The sequence below is a fragment of the Mobula hypostoma genome, chromosome 1 (assembly GCF_963921235.1).
Source record: "Mobula hypostoma chromosome 1, sMobHyp1.1, whole genome shotgun sequence".
Lineage (NCBI taxonomy): Eukaryota > Metazoa > Chordata > Chondrichthyes > Myliobatiformes > Myliobatidae > Mobula > Mobula hypostoma.
The window spans coordinates 223,384,885-223,408,297 of NC_086097.1; the positions used below are offsets into that span (position 1 = coordinate 223,384,885).

Here is a 23,413-nt window from a genome sequence, read left to right on the forward strand (position 1 = left end):
AGAGCTGAGAAGTCAATCGGCGAAAGAGATGAGGGGCTGGAGAAGGGGAAATCTGACAGGAAAGGACTGAAGGCTATGGAAGAAGGGAAGGGGGAGAAGTACCAGAGGGAGAGTCAGGTAGGGAGAAAAAGTGAAAGGGAAATGGGAGCGGGGAATGGTTGGGGGGGGGGTGGGAACAATTGCAAGAAGTTCAAGTAATCGATGTTCATGCCATCACGTTGGAGGCTACCGAGACAAAGTACAAGGTATTGCCCCTCAGCAGTAGAGAAGGCCATGGACTGACATAACAGAATGGGAATGGCAAGTACAATTAAAACGGGTTGTCACTGGAAGATCCTGCTTTTTCTGGCAGACAAGAGTGCAGGTGCTCAGCGAAGCGGTCTCCCAGTCTGCATCAGTTATCACTGATATACAGGAGGCCACACCAGGAACACTGGATACAGCAGAAGATGTCAACAGACTCGCAAGTGAAGTGTCGCCTCCACCTGGAAGGACTATTTGGGGCCCTGAATGGTAGTGAAGGAGGAGGTGGAGGGGGAGGTGTGGCACATGTTCTGTTTGCAAGGATCAGTACCTGGAGGGAGATCAGTGGGGAGGGATGAATGGACAAGGGAGTCGTATTGGGAGCAATCCCTGCAGAAAGCAGGAAGTGGGGTGAGGGGAGGATTGGGAAAGATGTACTTGGTGGTGGGATCCCACTGGAGATGGCGGAAGTTACGGAGAATTATGTACCGGATGCAGAGGTTGGTAGATGAGGACAAGAGGAATCCTATCGCTGGTGGGGTGGCAGGGTACTCTATTCATAACCCTTTTTGACTTTGACCCCCCACCCACACACTAACTCATCCCACTGACTGAAATTATGTCCAATCATTTGCCTGTTCTTCCTCAGTTTGACTACACATCACATCCACTTGTACACCAAGGGCCCGTCCTCAGTCCCATCACTCTGACCCCTGTCCCCCTGCCAAATTACCCTCACTGGTGTGTGGCAAAGGCCGCAATCCAGAGATTACTACCTTGGAGGTCCTGCTTTTCAGCTTTTTGCCCAAATCCTTATATTCTCTCTTCAAGACCGCCTCCTTTTTCCTACCTATGTTGTTGGTACCAATAAGCACTACGACTGCTGGCTGTTCACCCTCCACCTTCAAAATGCTGTGGACCCAAACCAAGACATCCCTGACCCTGGCACCTGGGACGCATCAGACCATCCAGGTGTTTCTTTCAATTCAGTTCAAGTTTAATTAACATTCAAGCCATACATAGATACAGCTGAGCGAGACAGCATCCCTCTGGGGCCAAAGTGCAAAACATTCAAGATAGCAAGGAAACGTTCAAAAATAGCGAGCAACATAACCAAAATAGTGAGCAAAGAAGCATATTCACTCAACAAAAAAGCTATATATAGTCCAAGACCCTGAGCAACAATGTCCAGCAATCGATGGTACAGTCCCCTAGCACGCAATCCAGCCAGTCACTCTGCTGCTGAAACACAGGATTCACATCCACTGAAATTGCTTTCTGCTCCTAATTATGGAATCCTCCATTCCACTTCTCTCACTCCCCCTTGCCTTCTGAGCCACAGTGCCAGACTCCGTGCCGGTGACCTGATCACTGCGGCTTCTCCCTGGTAGGTTTCCCCTCAACAGTATCCAAAGCAGTGTACTTATTATTGAGGGGAACGGCCACAGGGGTACTCTGCACTGGCTGCCTATTTCCTTTCGCTCTCCTGGACAGTCACCCAGGTACCTGCCTCCTGCATCTCAGGGGTGACTACCTCCTTGCAGCGCCTACTTATCCCTTCTCATTTTCACATATGAGCTGAAGGTCATCCAGCTGCAGCTCCAGTTTAAAAAACTTGAAGTTCCTTCTGTTTCAACAAAAACATAATTTACTGCATGAGTACTCTTACCTTTAGTATAGATTTTGGGCGCTTTTTATAATGAGTTTTAGGTTTCTCTATAATTGGTAAGGGAGGAAGTTTCTTCAGTTCTTGAAGAACAATTATTGCTGCTCGTTTTTTGGAAAGCTTTTTACTGTTGCCTTCCCCTTCTGCAGTAAACTCTCCTACTGCAACGCGCGTAACAAAGCTCTTCATGTGAGGAGGCCCACTTTCTCTGGTTACCTGTCACCAAGGACAGAATCAGAATCAGATTTAATATTACTGGCATATGTCGTCAAATATATTATTTTGCGGCAGCAGTACACTACAACACAATAAAAATTATAAATTACAATAAGAATTTTTAAAAATTAAATGAGTAAAGCAAAACAAAAATCAATTCTTGAGACACATCAAAATGAGAAAAAAAATTAAACCCTCTAAGCACTTTTGTTTTCTTTTTATCCAGGGGTGATACAAAAACATCATTATTCACTATGTCATCCTGTGTGCCTCTGTGCCTGCTTGTGTGTGTCAGTGTGTGGTAGTGCGAAGGAGGAGATGGGATCCTCTCCTGCCATCTTAGGCAACTATACATTGACAGAAGCCTCCAGACACCTGACAAAGCAACCAAAGAGGAACAAACAAAATGCTGGAGGACTTCAGAAGGTCAGGTAGCATCTGTGGAGAGAAATGGACCGCATCCAGATCAAGAGCCTTGACCCAAAATACTGGTCACACAGATCCTGCTTGACCTGCTGAGTTCCTGCAACATCTTGTGTGTTGCTACAGATTCCAGCATCTGTACCTCACTTGTCACAAAACTCTGCAAGAAAAGAAAATGCCAGATCCTGAGAGACGGCTCCCCAAGCAGACTGCCAAAATCATTTGCCACAATGGCTCATCAATAGAACTCTCACGCACTACGACTTTACTTGGATTGCAGTGCGAAGAATCTTCACTGTAAGATCCTTCAGAGTTTCAATGTCTGGATCTATCTGGAGAGTGGATGACACCACCATCCAGCCTCTGCTGCAGTGAGTGTTAACCTAGGTCAAGAAAAGGATCAGATGGTCTTTGCTGAGATTCATCCCGTCCAGCTGCACCGCATTTTATGTGTTGTTTCCAGGAATACAAATGTGAAAAGCATCGACTGCTGCTGAGATATCATGAGCTTGTTGAAAGACACATAATGGCCTGTTTAAAACTTGCAGGTATTCAAGGAACTATCTATTAATAAATGCAGCAAAATGGTGCAGATCCAGGGGATTCACTGATGCTCAGTGCCTCTGCTGCTACAAAGATACTGTGGGGAAACACTGCAGCATAGAGCCCCCAGTTCGATACCACTGAACACTATGAAGGCCTAGGTCCTACGTAATATCCTTTCAAATCAATTGTACACTTGGAACTGAAAAATTGATGCCATGCTGACACCATGTACTTATTGTAAGCAAATGTTCAAAGTTCAAAGTAAATTTATTATGAAAGTAAGTGTATGTCACCATATAGCAACCCTCAAGATTCATGTTCCTTCAGGCATTCAGAACAAAACAAAATGCAATAGAATCAATGAAAAACCACACACAAATTGTGACAAACAACCAATGAGAAAAGACGAGAATCTAAGCAAGCAAGCATATCTAATAGGAGTTGTAGAATCATTGAAAGTGAGCCCATAGGTTGTGGAATCAGTTTGGAGTTGACATGAAGTTATCTACACTGTTTCAGGAGGCTGATGGTTGAAGGGTAATAACCGTTTTTGGACATGGCTGTGTGGGACCCAAGGGTCCTGTACCTCCTTCCCAATGGTAGCTGCGAGAAGAGAGCTTTGCCTGGATGGTGGTGGTCCTTGATGATGGATGCTGCTTTCTTGCAGCAGCTCTCCTTGTCAATGTACTCAATGGTGGGGAGGGCTTTGCCTGTGATAGACTGGGCTGTATTGAAGACTTTTCCGTTCCTGGGCTTTAGGGTTTCCAGACCAGGCCATGATGCAACAGGTCAGGATACTCTCCATTGTGTATCTTACAGAAGTTTATCAAAGTTTTAGATGCTGTGCCAATTCTGCACAAACATTTAAGAAAGTAGAGGCGCTGTTGCTTCGTTATAATGATGTGCTTGAGCTGGCTGTGCTCCAGATGAGACCATCATCCATCTTCTTTAGGAGTACATGTTTAGCAAGAATGTGATTTCAAAGGCCACCTCAGCAGTGGTCTTTACTGAGGTTCACCCGAGCAGGAGCGTAACACAGCACTCTCTCATCAGTATTAAAGGAGTAACTGTACACTCGGGAAATAAAGTACATTTTAGGGCAGAAAACTTGAAAGCATTGATCATCCATTTATGGAAGCAATATCCCGCTGGAATTTCTGACTGCATCAGAATCAGCAGGGAGTTATTTACAATACTAGCAGACTGAAGAGCCAGGATAAAGGGCTCCAGCTTTACACTTCCCCTGGCAAAAATCCAAACTGAATTTATCTGTACTACATCTACGGAAAGAATAAATTAAGCCCTCATTATCCATCCCTCCTTTTCTGTACTTGCTACAACAAAGCATTAGTGGAAGTTTCAATCGGGGAAAAAAACTGAGCTTGCAAACGTGACTTCAAATATGCGTACATTATTGTCAGGGCATGAGAAGAGCAAGGATTTTAACAGAGGTCAGTATGTTTTTATAATGCATCTCCAAATAATTTCTTTAATTGGTTCTCTGAGCATCTGGTTCTGAATCACGACAGTTGGGTTACATTACCTCAGTAAAGTTTAGATTTGCAGCCCTTCACTAAAAGCTGATTATTTCCAGCCAAAGAGCTTGCTCGGTATGTATGTTTTACACATAGACTATCATTGTGGCAGATGATTTTGTGATGTTATTTAATGAGCTGCTTCATATTACAACACTATAAAATTTAAACATTTTTGACTGAATTAAAGTTCACTGCAATTGGTTGCAAGATGACACCATAAAATTAGTGCCAAATCTGCTCCCATCTCTTATTTGTATACTAGATTCCATGACATTTGGGGGGGGGGGCAACAAAGAAATAGAATTTGAGACTATCACAGAATTAAGAAATTGTAGTAAAAGTAACACAATAATCTGGGAGAACCTACTGCTATTCTATTGATATTCTTATTTCTATTGCCATACAAGTACTATAGCAAATAATGTAAACTTGTGTAAAGTGAACCAGTTTCTCTTCCTGCAGTATTATTTGAGGACTATATTATATATTCCTTTTCAACATTTAGAATGCTGATATAATCAGACACCTGTGGTAATCTTATAAAAGCCCTGAAAACCATATAGTTAGTGAAGGGAAAAGACAAAGCAGCAATAACAGAACTAGTGTCTCCTTGTGTTAAAATTCTATTGAAAGGTACTTCTATTCATGCACTGGGTGTGGTATCACCGGTAATACCCATCCCCAACTGTCCTTGAGGTGAAGGGAGCCAGTTTCTGCACAGTTGCAATCCTTACAATGAAAACTGAGCCATGCCACAAGGATCTGGCCCACTATTGATGAAGAAACAAAAATATAATTCTTAGGATAGTTTGTTACTAGGAGGAACTTGAATGTAATTGCTGGCCAATATTTATGTTGCTCTAGCCTTGGCATTACTATTTATTATGGCTAACTTTGAATATTTTCTTTATTGTAAATCAATATGCATCTATATAAAGCACAATCTAAGGAGTTACAAACAATAGCAAACACAGTACAATTGTTGATGAACATTCTTGCTCCTGACATTATCATGGAAGAAGTTTTGGTGCTAAAACAGTAATATTCCCCTTTGGAACTTTAGCATCAAAAGCCTGAAGCTGAAGTAGTAAGAAGCGGTCAAAAGGTAGTTTCTGATCGCATTATCAACTTCACCTTGGATCAATCTAAAGATTAGGTTTACTTGTCACATATACACTGAAACTTCGAATGAAATGTGCTGGTTATGTCAATGATCAGCACAGTCCGAGGATGTGCTGGGGGTAGCTCGCAAATGTTGCCATGTTTCCAGCACCAATATTGCATGCCCAATAACTTACTAACCCTAACCCATATGTCCTTGGAATGTGGGAGGAAACTGGAGCACCCAGAGGAAACCCACGTGCTCACGGGCAGAATGTATAAACTCCTTACGGACAGCAGTGGGAATTGAACTCGGCTCACTGGCATTGTAATGTGTTATGCTAACCACTACACTACCCCAACCACACCTCCCTCAACTTGAAATGACTGAAAATAGACTGTTGGTGCAGTAATTGGGCAGGAAAGAGTTTTTTTGGCGTAAAGCACATTTCTAGGCTATTTACATCAAAGTTGCTGGTGAACGCAGCAGGCCAAGCAGCATCTATAGGAAGAGGTGCAGTCGACGTTTCAGGCCGAGACCCTTCGTCAGGACTAACTGAAGGAAGAGTGAGTAAGGGATTTGAAAGCTGGAGGGGGAGGGGGAGATGCAAAATGATAGGAGAAGACAGGAGGGGGAGGGATGGAGCTGAGAGCTGGACAGGTGATAGGCAAAAGGGGATACGAGAGGATCATGGGACAGGAGGTCCGGGAAGAAAGACGGGGGGGGGTGACCCAGAGGATGGGCAAGAGGTATATTCAGAGGGCAGAGGGAGAAAAAGGAGAGTGAGAGAAAGAATGTGCATAAAAATGAGTAACAGCTGGGGTACGAGGGGGAGGTGGGGCCTAGCGGAAGTTAGAGAAGTCAATGTTCATGCCATCAGGTTGGAGGCTACCCAGACGGAATATAAGGTGTTGTTCCTCCAACCTGAGTGTGGCTTCATCTTTACAGTAGAGGAGGCCGTGGATAGACATGTCAGAATGGGAATGGGATGTGGAATTAAAATGTGTGGCCACTGGGAGATCCTGCTTTCTCTGGCGGACAGAGCGTAGATGTTCAGCAAAGCGGTCTCCCAGTCTGCGTCGGGTCTCACCAATATATAAAAGGCCACATCGGGAGCACCGGACGCAGTATATCACCCCAGTCGACTCACAGGTGCAGTGATGCCTCACCTGGAAGGACTGTTTGGGGCCCTGAATGGTGGTAAGGGAGGAAGTGTAAGGGCATGTGTAGCACTTGTTCCGCTTACACGGATAAGTGCCAGGAGGGAGATCAGTGGGGAGGGATGGGGGGGACGAATGGACAAGGAAGTTGTGTAGGGAGCGATCCCTGCGGAATGCAGAGAGAGGGGGGGAGGGAAAGATGTGCTTAGTGGTGGGATCCCGTTGGAGGTGGCGGAAGTTACGGAGAATAATATGTTGGACCCGGAGGCTGGTGGGGTGGTAGGTGAGGACCAGGGGAACCCTATTCCTAGTGGGGTGGTGGGAGGATGGAGTGAGAGCAGATGTACGTGAAATGGAGGAGATGCGTTTAAGAGCAGAGTTGATAGTGGAGGAAGGGAAGCCCCTTTCTTTAAAAAATGAAGACATCTCCCTCGTCCTAGAATGAAAAGCCTCATCCTGAGAGCAGATGCGGCGGAGACGGAGGAATTGCGAGAAGGGGATGGCGTTTTTGCAAGAGACAGGGTGAGAAGAGGAATAGTCCAGATAGCTGTGAGAGTCAGTAGGCTTATAGTAGACATCAGTGGATAAGCTGTCTCCAGAGACAGAGACAGAAAGATCAAGAAAGGGGAGGGAGGTGTCGGAAATGGACCAGGTAAACTTGAGGGCAGGGTGAAAGTTGGAGGCAAAGTTAATAAAGTCAACGAGTTCTGCATGCGTGCAGGAAGCAGCGCCAATGCAGTCGTCGATATAGCGAAGGAAAAGTGGGGGACAGATACCAGAATAGGCACGGAACATAGATTGTTCCACAAACCCAACAAAAAGGCAGGCATAGCTAGGACCCATACGGGTGCCCATAGCTACACCTTTAGTTTGGAGGAAATGGGAGGAGTAAAAGGAGAAATTATTAAGAGTAAGGACTAATTCCGCTCGACGGAGCAGAGTGGTGGTAGAGGGGAACTGATTAGGTCTGGAATCCAAAAAGAAGCGTAGAGCTTTGAGACCTTCCTGATGGGGGATGGAAGTATATAAGGACTGGACATCCATGGTGAAAATAAAGCGGTGGGGGCCAGGGAACTTAAAATCATCGAAAAGTTTAAGAGCGTGAGCAGTGTCAGGAACATAGGTCGGAAGGGATTGAACAAGGGGTGATAAAACAGTGTCGAGGTATGCAGAAACGAGTTCGGTGGGGCAGGAGCAAGCTGAGACAATAGGTCGGCCAGGACAGGCAGGTGTGTGGATCTTGGGTAGGAGGTAGAAACGGGAAGTGCGGGGTGTGGGAACTATAAGGTTGGTAGCAGTGGATGGGAGATCCCCTGAGCGGATAAAGTCGTTGATAGTGTGGGAGACAATGGCCTGGTGCTCCTTGGTGGGGTCACGATCGAGGGGTAAATAAGAGGAGGTATCCGCGAGTTGTCGCTGTGCCTCGGCAAGGTAGAGGTCAGTACGCCAGACTACAACAGCACCCCCTTTATCAGCGGGTTTAATAATAAGGTTAGGATTAGTGCGGAGGGAGTGGAGAGCAGAGCGTTCCGAAGGAGTGAGGTTGGAATGGGGACAAGGTGCGGTGAAGTCGAGACGGTTGATGTCCCGTCGGCAGTTGGCAATAAAGAGATCCAGAGCAGGCAGAAGACCAGAGCGGGGTGTCCATGAAGAAGAGGAGGGTTGAAGACGGGAGAAGGGGTCATCGGTGGGGGTGGAAGAGTCCTTGCCGAAGAAGTAGGCTCGGAGACGGAGACGGCGGAAGAAAAGTTCCGCATCGTGGCGAACACGGAACTCGCTGAGGTGTGGGCGAAGGGAGACAAAGGTGAGGCCCTTACTGAGAACAGAGCGCTCTGCCTCCAACAGTTGAAGGTCGGAGGGGATGGTAAAGACCCAGCACGGATGAGAGCTGGGATCAGAGGGGGGAGAGGGGAGGCTGGGGGTGTCAGTGGAGAGGGGAGGGTTGGGGTGAGAGGAAGATGGAGCCTCTGAGGGCCCAGGAGCTGACGGTGGGATCTGAGGAAGACGGGGCTGTGGAGTGGTGGTGGGGGAAGGGGAGACGGGAGTCACAACAGCAGCACATAAAGACCCGGCCTGGAGTTCAAGGCTGGAGTCGCAGTTGGTGGTTGTGCAATCGCTGTGAAGGTGTCCATGGTCGTTGCTGGAGTCCGGGTTTTGAATATGTCCTGAGGTGTTGGAGCCGCCGAGATCAATGGCAGGGGCCGCAATTGAAAGTTCATGCCTGCTAGCGTCGGGGCCGGCAGGCTTTGGAGTCCGTAGATGTAAGATCTTGCGATCTTTGCCTAACATGACAAAGTCAAAAAAACGGCGATTGCAGGCGTGGATCCAACGGAGGATGAAATACCGGGTAGGACCATTACAGACGGCGAAGAAAGTGTCCCGAAGGTGTGGAAGGGTCTGGGATAGGGACACCAAGTACCTCCTCATGGCGGAGAGCGTCGCCTTCAGAGCTTGACGGGAGAAGCAGCGAGAGGCAGAGTCAATAAAATGTGAGTACCTGGGATCCTCAGAAGGTCCAAATTGAGAGGCTTGGAAACGAATCCTAAAGCCAACTGGAGTAAGTTGGCGACGGAGGCACGTTCCAAGAAAGGATACATGGCTGTGATAGCGAGTTTGAGTCAAAGTGTGGTCGAAAAGTTGAAGAGCCGAAGAAATTACAGATGGGGAGCAGTGAGAGATGGTTTCACTGAACTCCCGTCGAAGAGAAGATCTAAACTTCTTCGGTGTAGGCATCACCGGAAGAGGCTTCGCAGTAGTGAATTTAAACGCAAACAACAGGAATTCTGCAGATGCTGGAAATTCAAGCAACATACATCAAAGTTGCTGGTGAACGCAGCAGGCCAAGCAGCATCTATAGGAAGAGGCGCAGTCGACGTTTCAGGCCGAGACCCTTCGTCAGAACTAACTGAAGGAAGAGTGAGTAAGGGATTTGAAAGCTGGAGGGGGAGGGGGAGATGCAAAATGATAGGAGAAGACAGGAGGGGGAGGGATAGAGCCGAGAGCTGGACAGGTGATAGGCAAAAGGGGATACGAGAGGATCATGGGACAGGAGGTCCGGGAAGAAAGACGGGGGGGGGTGACCCAGAGGATGGGCAAGAGGTATATTCAGAGGGACAGAGGGAGAAAAAGGAGAGTGAGAGAAAGAATGTGTGCATAAAAATGAGTAACAGCTGGGGTACGAGGGAGAGGTGGGGCCTAGCGGAAGTTAGAGAAGTCAATGTTCATGCCATCAGGTTGGAGGCGACCCAGACGGAATATAAGGTGTTGTTCCTCCAACCTGAGTGTGGCTTCATCTTTACAGTAGAGGAGGCCGTGGATAGACATGTCAGAATGGGAATGGGATGTGGAATTAAAATGTGTGGCCACTGGGAGATCCTGCTTTCTCTAGCGGACAGAGCGTAGATGGCTGGAAATTCAAGCAACATACATCAAAGTTGCTGGTGAACGCAGCAGGCCAAGCAGCATCTATAGGAAGAGGTGCAGTCGACGTTTCAGGCCGAGACCCTTCGTCAGGACTAACTGAAGGAAGAGTGAGTAAGGGATTTGAAAGCTGGAGGGGGAGGGGGAGATGCAACTTCACCAGCTGGATACCAATGTTATAGCTATCGCGGAAGGGCATGGCTGATTCAGCAGCAGACTTCAGCACAATAGCAGGGATACTGCCTGGCCCAATTGCCTTTGTTACGTCCGGTGTGTTCAGCTACTTCTATCATATGGAATGGAACGAATTGAATTGGATGGAGACCAAATTTTGTGATGCGCAGGATTTTCAAGGGAAGACAGATGAATCGACAGCTTGACACTTATGGTTGCAAATGTTTCACCCTTGCCTTTTGCATTTTCATGCTTGAGTTCTGTTTCATACTTAGTTTAATTTTCAACCACCGTTCACGCGTAGATATGTTTAATCTGACTTAACCATTGCAGAAGAGCTTAGCTGTGATAGTTGACAGTCTGTAGCCTCACCAGGTGGGTATTGCTGCCCTTCTGCATTGTTCACATAATCACCACTGGCTGAACAGTTTCCCGTTCCTTCTGACAATTAACACCAGCCTCTCACAGGGTGCTTGTTGGAGGTAACATGCAACATTGCAGTGAAAAAGATTTAAGAGGAGGAGTTGGGCTAATGATGCAGCCTTTTTTGACACAAATGCTCACTAAGAATGGATCGGTTTTATATACACTGATCAATATCATAAAGCAAGTAAAAACCGGAGATCAATTTCTGTGGGCAGCGAAACTTCAGCAGTCCGTTCCCATTCAGATTGATGGATTCAACAGTAAAGGCAATAAATGCAACTTGCAGTGGCTGATACAGCTCTCAGCACTTTTCTTGAAGTTGTGTGGTGAAGATCATGACCACTAGGTCTCTGGATGGAAATCACAGTGATTCCGGGAGTTACCTGTCAAGCACTGGAGGAGATGGCTGTGGAGGAAGCTTGGACTGTTGCACCAGCTACCACATGAACTTCACAGAGCAAGATCTTGATCTGACAGCATGGGGGGGATAAAGACAACTGGAGACCAGTCTCTCCTGTATGGATATTTATACTTACATATAGGTCAGCACAAGTGTAGGTGGTGTACACATACATGCATGCATTGTGGGTTTAAACACTGTGGCTTCTCACACCCTTCTTGCCTGCACACCTTGCTACCGACCAGGTGCAAGGGGTTCTGTACGGACACCTATGTGTACGGACCTCTGCTTTCAGCTATCCATCCTCCCTCTGGAACTGGATCCTTGACTTCCTCGCCAGGAGACCACAGTCAGCGTGGATTGGAAATAACACCTCCTCTTTGCTTACGATTAACACTGGCACACTTAGCCCACTGCCCTACTCTCTCTACACCCATCAGTCTGACTAGGCACAGTTCAAAAGCCATCTATAAATTTGCCAATTACACAACTATTGTTGGCAGAATAACACACGCAAAATGATGAGGAACTCAGCAGATCAGGCAGCATCTATGGAAATGAATAAACAGTTGACATTTTGGCCCGAGACCGTTTCTCAGGATTGGAATGGAAGAGGGAATACGCCAGATTAAAAAGGTGAGGGGAGGGGATGGAGAGCTAGAAGGTGATAGGTAAAGCCCTGTGGGTAGGAAAGATAAAAGGCTAGAGAGGAAGGAATCCAATAGATTAGATTAGATTCAACTTTATTGTCATTGTGCTGAATGCAGTTAGTATCTAACCAGAAGTACAAAGAATAGTGTTATTTACAAAATAACTGCGAATAAGAAGTAAGTGCTACAGCACACAAATATAAAAGTACTGAGACAGTACAAGATGGGTGCAATACTGCTTAGCGCTGTGATGTGAGGTTCAGCAGGGTCACAGCTTCAGGGAAGAAGCTCTTCCTGTGCCTGCTGGTGTGGGAGCGGAGGCTCCTGTAGCGCCTACCGGATGGGAGGAGAGTAAAAAGTCCATGGATAGGGTGAGATGCATCCTTGACAATGCTTTTCACCCTGCCCAGGTAGCGTTTATAGTAGATGTTCTCAATGGTGGGCAATTGGGTGCCGATAATCCGCTGGGCAGTTTTCACCACAGGCTGGAGAGCTTTGCGGTCTGATACGGGACAATTGCCATACCACACTGAGATGCAGTTGCTGAGTATGCTCTCAATGGTACAGCAGTAAAAGTCCGTCAGTATCCTGGGACAGAGGTGAGCTTTCTTGATGCTCCGCAGGAAATAATGGCGCTGTTGCTCCTTTTTGATCAGGATGGAGGAGTTCAGGGACCAAGTGAGATCCTTGAAAATGTGGACACCAAAGAATCTGAAGCTTGATACACGCTCCGCTACAGCTCCGTTGATGTAGATGGGGACGTGAGTGTGGCTTCTAGCATGCCTGAAGTCCACAATGATCTCCTTGGTCTTCTGGGTGTTAAGGCCAGGTTGTTGTCGGCACACCGCGCGGCCAGGTGCTGGACCTCGTCCCTGTAGGCCGTCTCGTCATCCCCTCTGCTCAGGCCAACCACTGTGGTGTCGTCTGCGAACTTGGTTATGGAGTTAGAACCATGTACAGCAACGCAGTCATAGGTGAAAAAGTACAGAAGAGAGCTCAGCACACAGCCTTGAGGCACGCCGGTGTTCAGGGTGAGAGTGGAGGAGAGGTTGTTTAACTTAACTGACTGGGGTCTGTTAGTCAGAAAGTCCAAGGTCTGATTGCAGAGGGATGAGCTGACACCAAGCTGACAAAGTTTGGTGATCAGCTTGGAGGGGATCACAGTATTGAATGCCGAACTAAAGTCAATGAACAGCATTCTGACGCAAGAGTTGGGGCTGTTCAGGTGGGGCAGGGCAGAGTGAAGTGCCGTGGAGATGGCGTCCTCTGTTGACCTGTTGGTGCGATAGGCAAATTGATGGGGTCCAGGGTAATGGGCAGACAGGATTTCAGATGTGATAGAACCAGTCTCTGAAAGCACTTTGCAATGATGGGGGTGAGTGCAACTGGGCAGAAGTCATTCATACCCGTGGCAGTGGAATGCTTTGGCACTGGCACGATGGTGGCGATCTTGAAGCTTGTGGGGACAACTGCCTGGGCCAGGGAAAGATTAAAAATGTCCATGAAGACATTTTTAATAGGAGAGCAGCGTGGGCGCAGGAGAAAGGGAGGGAGGAGGAGACAAAGGGGTTGGTGATAGGCATGTGAGAAGAGGTAAGGGGCCAGAGTGGGGAATACAAGAAGGAGGGGGATAACTTTTTTTTAAATGTTGGAGCAGGAATGAGAATTGGAATTAAAACATTTGGCCACTGGGAAGTTCTACTTTAGGTGGATGGAGCTCAGGTGCTTGATGAAATAGTCCCCCAATTTACGACAGATCTCAGCATTGCAGAGGAGACTGCACCAGACACAATAGACGATCCCAGCAGATTTGCAGGTGAAGGGTTGCCTCACCTAAAATGACTGGAGCCATGAATGGAGGTGAGGGAGGAGGTGAATGGGCAGATGTATTGTTTGCAGTATTTCAGATGGTAACCAGGTGGTGTACAGGAGTGAGACAGATCAATGACTTAAGTGATGTCACAACAACCTTGCACCAAGGAATTGATTGTGGATTTCAAAAAAGGGAAGTCAAGGGAACACACATCAGTCTTCACTGAGGGATCAGCAGTGGAAAGAGTGAACAGTTTCAAGTTCCTTGGTGGCAACATCTATCTTGTGCCCAATATATTAATGCAATTATAAAGAAAGAATGACAGAAGATATATTTCATTAGGAGTTTGAAAAGTCTTAGTATGTCATGAAAGACTCTTGCAAATTTCTACAGTTGTACCTTGGAGGGCATTCTAACTGGTTGCATTACCGTTTGGTATGGAGAGGCCACTGTATAGGATCGGGAAAAGCTGCAAAAAGTTATAAACTCAGCCAGCTCCCTAATGGGCACTAGCCTCTCCAGCATCAAGGAAATTTTCAGAAGGTGATACCTCAGAAGGCGGCATCCATTATTAAGGACCCCCCATCACCCAGGACATGCCTTGTTCTCATTGCCACCATCATGGTGGTGGTACAGGAGCATGAAGACATACTCATGTTTCAGGAGCACCCTCTTCCCCTCCATCAGATTTCTGAATGGACAATAAATCCATGTACTCTACCTCACCATGTTTTCGTTGTTCACTCTCTCCTTACACTTAGTTAATTTACGTATTTCTTATTGTAATTTAGTTTTTTTACATATTGCAATGTACTGCTCCTGCAAAACAACAAATTTCATGACATAAGACATTTCAGCGATATTAAACTGAATCTGATTCTGAACTGCCTGCACAAAGCTCCAGCTACATACCTCATCACATTGGTCCCCAGAACCTGATTCTCCTGCCCCACCACATCTAACCGCAACAACCCACAGCCTCCAGATCCATCTGCACACTTAATGACTGGTCTCCATACTGAACTCATCTGCACAATCAACTGTACCAGCCGAAAACACTCAGCTGGAAATGTTCCTAGTTCAGTTCTGTGTTGCAATAAATTTGTGGCAGTCTGACAAAAGTTAAGTAGTATTGTTTTGCTCCCAAGCATATTATCTAACACAAATACAACATAAGCCTCGTGACCAAGCTTTCCCAAGATTACACTTCTGGCAGAAATTTCTTCCAACAAGGATTAATTACAGAGTTATACATACGGCGTGTCACAATTAATCTAACTGTTACAATATGGTACTTTAATTTCTACTCCTGTAAACTCCAGGTCACCACCACTTTCTGTAAAAGGATTTTTCTCCATTTCCCTCCTAATGTTTCTACTAATTACTTTAAAATCTATAAATCTTTAGATTTTGACTCCTCTGCAAAGAGAAACAGGTCCAACTTCTCTTTTATGTATCCTAGCCTATCAAAATTTTATCCATTTAAATTAAGTCTCCCCTCAACCTTTTCTGTTTGAAAGAAAACAACATTAACTTATCCGATCTTTCCTCAAAGCAATAACTTTACACTCCTAGCAGCAGCTTTGTAAACTTCCTCCATTGCCTCTCTGTTGACATCTCATCTTCTCTGCAGTGCTCAAGCTGCAACCTTACCTGTGTAATGTACAGTACTAGCAAAACGTCACTGCGTTTAAATTCTAACCCTTGCATAATGAACGATAGCAATTCGTGTGCTTTTTTAAAATCAACTTGTCAGCCAGCTCTTCTGCTGTAAGTGATCTGAGCATAAACACTGCAAGATTTCTCTGTTCCTCTACACACACTCAATTTCCTGCCATTTATTGCAATCTGAAATATGAAAGGATGTAAGTTTACCATTTTATTTTATTGCTCCTTTTTATCTGCCTTTAGTTTGTTGAATAGTTGTGGAAATATTTTTGCTTGCATCTTATTGTTTGCATATGACCTATCAGCATGCTTTGTGCTTCCTTTTACCACTCTCCTTCCCTTTGTTTAGGCATATTTTTTATATGGTTCTTGTTCACAGAAACTTTGTACATTGATTTCAGCAACCCACAATTAACCCCCGAGTAAGCCATTTAAACTTATTCCAAATCTTTTGTCATTCTGGAATTAATTGCAGGTTTTTCATATCTTTTGGTTCTAACAATTTAAAGTTTGTAATGTTGTTTATCCCCAGACCTTCAATCTGCAGGCCCTCTCTTGCTGACCTTTTAATTCTCTTCAGCTACATGGCTGCTCTTTCTCTTCAAAGGTTTTCGCAGAAACAAAGTCTGAGTGCTTTTAATCCTTCCATTAATTTCTTCAGTTCCTGCTCAATAGCCATTTCTCCCCATTGTAAAGTATTCAGAGACATTTATAAGTTATTAAATACTTCATAAGCACTCATTGTCTTGAATTTCCCTAACTGTTACATTTCTGACGAAGTGAACTCTGCCCTTCAATGGTCAGTCAAGGTTAATTGTATGTACTTTGCCGATCAGGTGACTGAGCAAAGTGCTGGTTTCAACAGGTTATTCGTGTTAACTGAAAGACTTAAGTAGGAAAAAATGCAAAGAGGATTTGCAATGAAAGTTTCCTTTTGTTATTCTTTCCCTTAGAAGAAATCAGCTGTAATAAAAGGAGCACCGAAATTAGTGCAGCATTGTGTTCTTATCCACTGATTGTTTTAACTGTTTCTCTCTCCTGTAGTACTTAGTTTTTTTTTCCCATTAATCAGCTTTACACCACTTTAAGTGGGTTGGTAGCATTAATGCCACTGGGATCAGTGTTATAGAAAGGTCTCAGCCCGAAAGGCCAACTGCTTATTCCTCTTCATAGATACTGCATGACCTGCTGAGTTCCTTCAGCACTTTGTGTGTGTTGTTCCGCATTTCCAGCATCTGCAGAATCTCTTGTTTACAATGTTATTGTAAATGTGGCATGTGTTAAAGCGGCATTTCAATACACCGCAACCCAAAACATTCTGCTGTTGTTTGTGGAATTCAGTGTTCCAATTACAAATGTTGGTCAACTCCGTTTTGTTCAGTTAGATGATTACCAGTAGAGATAAAGTCTATGATCTTGGACTCTTGACCTCACAGTCTACCTTGCTAGGATAGAGACAGAGTCATAGAACACTAGAAACATGATCCAAATTGCTCTTAAACATTGACCCTGCATCCACCTGTTCCACTGGCAGCTCGTTCCACACTCTCACCACCCCGAGTGAAGAAATTCTCCCTCATGTTCCCCTTAAATATTTCACCTTTCACTCTTCACCTATAACCTCTAATTCTAGTCATTCCCAACCTCAGTGGAAAAGTTTGCTTGCATCCATATCCCTCATAATTTCGTCTACCTCTGTCAAAACTCCCCTCATTCGCCCACACTCTAGGGAATAAAGTCCTAACTTAATTCAACTTTTCCTTGTCACTCAGGTCCCAGCAACATCCTTGTAAATTTTCTCGGCATTCTTTCAATCTTATTGCTATCTTTCCTATGAGTAGGTGATTAGAACTGTGCACGATCCTACAAATTAGGCCTCACCAACACCTTCAGCACAACATCCCAACTCCTGTACTCAATTTACAGTTCAGCCACACTGCATTTTCTCTTTTACCTGTTACGCTTAATTCTGCACTTTTATTGCTTCATAACATTACACTGTGTAATCTGAATGAACAGTATGCAAGATAAGCTTTTCACTGTATCTCAGTTCATGTGATAATAATAAACCAATTCCAGACATCCCACCCTGCAAAAACTCATTTCAGGGAGGTAGCACCATCAATTTGCGGGAGACTCCCGGGAGAGGTGGGATGTCTGCAATACAGTAGCTCCTTAGCAGCTAGTCAGCTAGTTTAAATAACGTTAGCTATGCTAATGAACGAATGACACCTGTTAAACTCACCTCAACATGTCTTTTACAGTCTTAACCCACCATGGGCAATAGAAAAGTCACTGTTGCAAACAGTGCAGTGAGCAACACTGTCATTATTTTGACCCCTATTAGGCAGGGGTACACTTTAGTGTAGTCTGGGGTGACGTACGTTTTATATATTTTTTGGAACACTCTGCAATGGCGCGCTCTCGCTCGCGCTCTCCCTCTCTCGCTTACTTTCTCGCTTGCTCTCTCTCGCTTTCTCGCTCGCACGCTCGCTTGCCTTCGCTCTCGTTGTCTCTCGTGGTCGCTCTCGCGCTCTCTCTTGCTTTTCTCTCACTTGCTCTCAAAAATATTGATTTCTGTGATATTGTATATAATTTGCGGGCATCAGGGAGCCACTATTAATATGTAAGAGACTCCCGGAAGTTCCGGGAGAGGTGGGATGTCTGCATTTCCAACTGTGAAATGCAATACTTGAAAATCCAACTTTCTGCATACACATCTGAGCTAGGGCATGATCTGCAATAGTTTAAGCTCCTCCGAATTGTAGTCATCAGTGACTCGAAACAATGCATGAGGGAAACGCAGAAGACAAAAGACATGAACAGCAGCCGTCAAGTTAAGTTGAAAAGCACAATAACTGCAGATGTTAAAAATCTAAAATAAAAATGGAAATACACAGCAGGTCAGGCTGCATCTATGGGATGAAAGGTAAGCTGACATTTCAGGTCGACCTTTCATTAACATTAACTCTTGTTTCTTTCTGATATGGTCTGACCTGCTAAGTATTCCCAGCATTCTCTCTTTATATTAGTCAAGCTAAGGGTGCTTGACCTGCTCATTACGTACACAATTACATTACACATACTGTTGACACTGGCAATGTGCAGATGTGTTATCTAACATGCAGCTGCCTGATATTGGCTACCATGTACATCAGGCAGCCATACTGAGGCTCTATTAATCTTCAGTGCTGCCTCCTCTTCAGTTAATATCTACAAGATTAGTAAAGTTGTTCCTCTACTTCTTTGCCCCCTTGTCCTGCAAGGACAGGGAGAGATCCATGAGGGAGAATAATGTTAGTTTTCACAGGTTGGTTGGGGAGAACTTCAAGGTGATTCTGAGGAAGCAGCCTCCCACACTAAGAACGAGCATTCTTATTCATGGTGCTTGGATAGATGCAGATTTGAGGAAGTGCAGAGACAGAAAGAGATGGTGCTTTGTAAGGAAAACTGGTGTGGGATGTGTGTAAACAACAGGAATTCTGCAGATGCTGGAAATTCAAGCAACACACATCAAAGTTGCTGGTGAACGCAGCAGGCCAGGCAGCATCTCTAGGAAGAGGTGCAGTCGACGTTTCGGGCCGAGACCCTTCGTCAGGACTAACTGAAGGAAGAGTGAGTAAGGGATTTGAAAGTTGGAGGGATGTGTGTGTCACATTGTAAGGACACTAATGCTGCCTCTATTCCTGTCCTGTTTCTATTTAACCACCTCGTGCAGTGAAACCTGCTGAGCAATCATGCCTCCAGTCATATCTTCCCAGTGTCCCTGACAGACTTCTTCCTTTCACAGTTGGAAGAAAGTCCTAACAAATCTCAAAACCATACTGGAAAAGTGAGGGTTGACTTCTTTCCACAGTAAGAATTCTTCTTTACAGCTCTTAATGTTTCAGCTCACTTACAAAAAGGAAGATATTTCATACACTGAAAATGAACAGATGACAGAAATGTTCAGCCAGAAGGCAACACACCTGGTGAACTGTTTTGATGGAAGGTCACTGGCCTGAAATGATTTATGCACAGATTCTAAATGGCTTCTTCAATGTTTCCAAGATTGTCTATTTCTGTTTCAAATTAAATGCTGGCCGTGCCTCTTAAATACTTAGTTTGTTGGATGTGAACTATCATCATGCATGCTGATATTCGCTGTTCAGGAACCAGAATCAGTTTAATATCACCAGCATGTGTCGTGAAATTTGAATCCCAAGAATTAGATGTTAATAAAGAGAATATCTTAATTCAGTTGCCCAGATAAGTTAGCAGAGGGTCTGATATTCATATGGATATTTAACAAAATGTGCTTTTGTTGGCAGTTTAAGGATTTTGTCCTCAACTTTGGTGGATGCCAGGTGCAAAGTGTCACTGATAACAAAAAGCAGAAGTGACTCAGTAGTATAGGTCAAGGAGCTCTGTAAGATTTACATCATCATAATAATTATTTTTCATTGGAACATCATCATCCAATTTTTGCAAAAGCTGATCAGATACATTTTCCTCTGATGGGGAAGAATGTCATTCTATTTTTAGATATAAACACCTACCTCAAAATTGACTGGCAAGTTTCGCTTCAAAGCAATCTCAAACACCAAGCTGATTTCAGACTTGTTTATATCTGCGTCCTGTTCTCCTTCTTTTGAAATTTCATCAGTCTACAATATGAGAAAACAAAAAAAGTTATATCATTGTTTCGTGTGCTCTATCTTAAAAAATTATGAGGGTAAAATTTGCTTGGTGTAAATGACTGGTGATGCAAACCAAAATTTCACACCACTGCCCCCCGCTGACATCCTGTTAAATTCCAGCTTTTGCTGATCCAAATATGCAAGTTACTAATATAAAGAAAAAATCCTGAGAACACTACAGAAATAATTAAGTTGGACCTTTATTACCTTCCTGTGTGCGCTCAATAAGTAGATCCCAACATTTCTGAAAATGTTGAATGCGATTTTCTAATCCAACGAGATACACTAGTCTGGAAGTAAGTATGTGCTGTACTGACAGTGTCAATATCATTTTAAATTAACACACAGGATGTTATACAGGAGTCTGCATTTGAATCTAGTCAACATTTCTAATATGAACAGGAATTATGATTACTTTGTAACGGTCAAAACAAAAAGGACATTAGAAACAAGTAGGTCATACTGTTCTTCCAATACCATTTCACAAAATCATGCCTGAATCACAACCAAGAGAAAACCTGCAGATACTGGAAATCCGCACAACACACACACAAAATGCTGGAGGAACTCAGCAGGCCAGGCAGCATCTATGGGGGAAAATCGTTTCCGCAGATGCTGCCTGGCCTGCTGAGTTCCTCCAGCATTTTGTGTGTGTTGCTCTGCTTGTGTCAACTCCAGTTTCCTGCTTAACTCTCATGCCCCCTCTTTTGCCATTAGTCCTAAAATTTATCTCAGCCTTGAAATGATTTAACTCAGCATCATAGCTCTTCAGAATAAAAAAAATCTGAAGAGTCACGACTCCCAGAGAAGAAATTTTGTGAAGCTTCAGTCTTAAACATTTGTCACTCTATCCTGAGATTATGCCCCCTAACTGCAAGTTTACCTCCTTCCAGGGAAAGGACCATTACAGCATCTAACACGTTAAGCCACCTCAGAATCTTACGTTTTTTAAAGACCCTATTTTATTCTTCTAAAGAGTGAATATTAAATATTAGCTTTATTTGTCGCATGCATGTTGAAACACAGTGATATGCGTCATCTGTGTCAAATCAAATCATCAAGGATTGTGCTAGGCTTCCCAAAACTCACTAACCCTAACCCAGATATCTGTGGAATGTGGAAGGAAACCAGGGCACCCAGAGGAAACATGTGCAGTCAAGAGGAGAACGTACGGACACCTCACAGAGAGCAGCAGCAGGAACTATAATGGTGTTACACTAACTGGTACACTGCCATGCTGCCTAATTGAGCCTTAAGTAAGGTCAATTGTTCTTCTTAGCAACTCTTTCAACTCAAATTTATTGAGCCAAGGAAAGTACGTCTCTCATTAAATGTCCTTGAACTTAATCAATCATAGCTGGACAAAGGCTTTCCCATTTTTGAGCTCCATTCCTCACAAAATGGCCAGCATTCCATTTGCTGTCCTTAGCTCCATGCCAATTTGGCATTTCTTACACCAGGGTAATCCAGCTCCCTCTACATACTCACATTCATTAGTTAAAGACTATTAGTTAAATATTATACAGCTTCTTCATTCCTTTTGAGATATAGTTACAGCTATAGAAGACCTTGGTCAGACCCCACCTGGAATACTGTGTTCAGATCGGGTCACCTCACGACAGGAAGAATGTGGATACTATAGAGAGAGTGCAGAGGAGATATAGAAGGATGTTACCTGGATTGGAGGGCATACCTCATGAGAATAGGTCGCATGTACCTGGCCTTTTCTCCTTGGAACAGCAGAGGATGAGAGGTAACCTGATAGAGGTGTATAAGATGAAAAGGGGCACTGATCATGTGGATAGTCAGAGGCTTTTTCCCAGAGCTGAAATGGCTAACGGGAGAGGGCAGAGCTTTAAGGTGCTTGGAAATAGGTATCAAGTGGATGTCAGGGGTAGGTTTTTCCACACAGAGAGTGGTGGGTGCGTGAAATGCACTGCCAGCAGCAGTGATGGAAGCGGATACAGTAGGATCTTTTAAGAGCCTCTTATGTAGGTACATGGAGGTTAGAAAAATAGAGGCCTATGCGCTAGGGAAATTCCAGGCAGTCTCTAGAGAAGGTTACATGGCCGGCACAACATTGTGGACCGAAAGGCCTGTAAGATGCTATAAATTTCTACATTCTATATATTGCTCTGATGAAGCAGTAGGCAGCTTTGAGTCTTCAGATAAAAAAGTCAACAATTGCTAAACACACTTCATTCTGAAGTTGACCAAATCTTCTTTGAGGAACTGACTGCCAGAAACATAACTACTAAAGGCAGAGGCCAAGACGTTTTGCAACTATGAGGCATCACACTTAAAAAATCCAGTGAATTTATTCACCATTTCCCATCTTTATTCATTATAAGATTTTACAATTTGCCTGAAATTGTGCCTATTTTTAAACTCCAAAGACGTTTACACCCTATCCTCGTTATATGCGTCTTCAGTTATGCAAGGAACCTATTTCTACCAACTTCTCCTTGTATGCGTCCAAAACTCAGTTATGTGAGGAGCACTGCTTTCTTGCCAATACAAGTCACGTGCGCACGCCTCACAGTCGGGACGAGAAGCACCGCTTCCCGCCAATACAAGTCACGTGCACACGCCTCACAGTCTCACTCCCGCCAGTCTCGCATTGGTTTTGGCAACGTGTGGATGTGCGATCTTGCGCTCTTAAACTTTTGTTGTTTTTACCTAGCGGTGCAGTGATTTTGTGCTTGAAATATTTAGCTAAGCCTCCTAAGCGCCCGATGTCAAGTCCTGGGCCATCAGCCAAGCGGCAGAGAACCACCTTTAACACTTGAAAAAAAGTTGGAAATTATAAACAGGGCGGCGTCAGGTGAAGGTAACACAGCTCTGGGATGCTACTTCAGCCTAGGTGAGTCCACGATTAGAAACATAAAGAAAAATGCTGAGAAAATAAGAAGTGCAGTGATTGATTCATAGTCATAGTCATACTTTACTGATCCCGGGGGAAATTGGTTTTCTTTACAGTTGCACCATAAATAATAAATAGTAATAGAACCATAAATAGTTAAATAGTAATATGTAAATTACGCCAGTAAATTATGAACTAAGTCCAGGACCAGCCTATCAGCTCAGGGTGTCTGACCCTCCAAGGGAGGAGTTGTAAAGTTTGATGGCCACAGGCAGCAATGACTTCCTATGACGCTCAGTGCTGCATCTAGGTAGAATGAGTCTCTGGCTGAATGTACTCCTGTGCCCACCCAGTACATTATGTAGTGGATGGGAGACATTGACCAAGATGGCATGCAACTTAGACAGCATCCTCTTTTCAGACACC

General features: G+C 44.5%; 1 protein-coding gene across 4 annotated transcripts in view; it reads right to left on the reverse strand.

The window, feature by feature from the left end:
- Nucleotides 1-23,413, reverse strand: part of stau2 (staufen double-stranded RNA binding protein 2) — a 364,833-nt gene that overhangs the window by 174,435 nt on the left and 166,985 nt on the right. For all 4 annotated transcript variants that reach the window (XM_063065127.1, XM_063065135.1, XM_063065117.1 and 1 more), the window contains 2 exons: nucleotides 19,984-20,091; nucleotides 1,913-2,125 (listed from right to left, as the gene is read on the reverse strand). In XM_063065127.1, coding sequence (XP_062921197.1) covers nucleotides 1,913-2,125; nucleotides 19,984-20,091 — 321 coding nt within the window. The remainder of the gene's footprint in view (nucleotides 1-1,912; nucleotides 2,126-19,983; nucleotides 20,092-23,413) is intronic.